The sequence below is a fragment of the Rhagoletis pomonella genome, unplaced genomic scaffold (assembly GCF_013731165.1).
Source record: "Rhagoletis pomonella isolate Grant_MI unplaced genomic scaffold, Rhpom_1.0 Rhpom_scaffold_23917, whole genome shotgun sequence".
Taxonomy (NCBI): domain Eukaryota; kingdom Metazoa; phylum Arthropoda; class Insecta; order Diptera; family Tephritidae; genus Rhagoletis; species Rhagoletis pomonella.
Window position 1 is genome coordinate 1 of NW_023482413.1, and position 1811 is coordinate 1811.

Consider the following 1811-nt stretch of genomic DNA (forward strand, 5'->3'; position numbering starts at 1 on the left):
TTGTTTTAAAAAGAAAAATATTTCTTAAGTTCATTTAATTTTTAGAAACTTATTTAATTGTTTTCTTTTTTGTTTTTTCTCAATTTAATTTTTTTAAGTTTTAGATTTTATTGTTTTAAGCAGACATTTTTTTGTAATCTAGTTAAATTTTTATGAATTTATTTCATTTTCTACTGTTTTTAGTAAATATTTATTTTTAATTTGATACTCGTTTAATTTTTGGATGTTGTTGTTTAAAAAAGAAAAATATATACTTGTTAAATTTCACTTACTTGTTATAAAGTTATTTTATTTATATTTCTTCTTTTTAAATTAAATTAAATTCCTTTTTTAATTAAATTATCTTTTGATTTTTAGTTTGTATTGATTTAAAAAGGAAAATATAAAGGTATATTTTTTTATTTAATTAGATTTTTAGAAAACTTATTCATTATTAAGTCTTTCTCGTTGGCAGATCTGTCAATTAGTCTTTCGTAAGAAAGAAAAGAGCTTTCAATAGTGTTATGGAGCTTTGCACCATGATTTTGTTTTCAGGGAAAATGGAAAAGTAACAAAGTCTAAGTGGTAGAAGTTGTAGCTATGTAGCTATGTCGGAGATCACCATTTCTCCTTATAGGCCAGTATCAGACTTCTTTTTCAAGACTTCAGCAGGGAACGAACCCTGTACAAAGGCAGCAACAAAATCGTTGTTCAAAGCTCAATAACACTATTGCAGGAAATATTAATACGCCACAATAAAATTGACGAAAGAAAAGAGCTTTCAAGATAGTTGCCAGAATTGCCCTCATAGTCACCTAAGCCTAGTTTGTTCACTATTAAATATTTTCTTCTAAGGGTATTCGTATGAGCAAGAAATTTACTCGATCACTGTTTTATCTTAAACTTGCGTCTGCGAGCTTTTTAGCCTATGGCTTTATTTAGGAATAACAGAGCCTAAACAAATTGGAGGGTTGAAGCGACTCAACCATTAAACGTGACGAAGTGTGGATAAGCCATAAACGATATTCACAGAGAGTCCATCACCACCTGACCCAATTAACGTCTGGTTACTGCAGGCGACTGGACCCATATTTATCGAAACTCGACCCCGACGTACACGTCTTCACCTGCTCAGCTAACACCCCAATACATATTGCTCGACTTTATGGAATCAGCAATAATAATAAAAAAAAAATAACAAAAACATTTGCAGCCAACACCACCACTTACCGATGCTTCTGTATTTCACTGATGCCACCACGCTGATAGCCCAAACGCTCAGCTGGATTATCGCGGCACAGTTTCTTAATTAGGTTGCTGGCGTTGCGTGTAATATCGCGCGGAAATTCGATGGCATCAATACCCTTCAAGATAATGTTGTAGGTACGCATTGGATCCGAACCGGTGAATGGTGGCGTGCCTGCAGAAAGTAACAAAAAAATAAATATTAAAATCAATTAAAAATACATTTACGCCAAATTCCACTCACCGGTCAGCAGCTCAAACATCAGCACACCCAGTGACCAATAGTCAGCGCTAATATCATGTCCCCGATTCAATATCACCTCAGGCGCTACATACTCTGGCGTACCGCAGAAGGTCCACGTCTTGCGGCCCGACTGTAATTTCTTAGCAAAACCAAAATCCACCAACTTAACATAGCCCTTCTCGTCGAGCAACAGATTTTCCGGTTTCAAATCACGATAGATTATGTTGCGTGAGTGCAGATATTGGAAAGCCTCCACCACGCAGGCGGTGTAGAAGCGTGTGGTGGCATCATCGAACTTACAACGATCACGCAATATTGTCCACAACTCGCCACCCAGACAACT

At 35.6% G+C, this 1811-nt stretch overlaps 1 protein-coding gene across 1 annotated transcript; it reads right to left on the reverse strand.

The window, feature by feature from the left end:
- Nucleotides 1-360: 360 nt before the first annotated feature.
- Nucleotides 361-1805, reverse strand: LOC118732642 (cGMP-dependent protein kinase, isozyme 2 forms cD5/T2-like; the record flags this gene model as incomplete). The annotated part of the gene is made up of 2 exons (XM_036461774.1): nt 361-1399; nt 1469-1805. Coding segments are annotated over 2 exons (531 nt in total), but the record flags the coding sequence as incomplete, so codon positions are not given.
- Nucleotides 1806-1811: the final 6 nt, after the last annotated feature.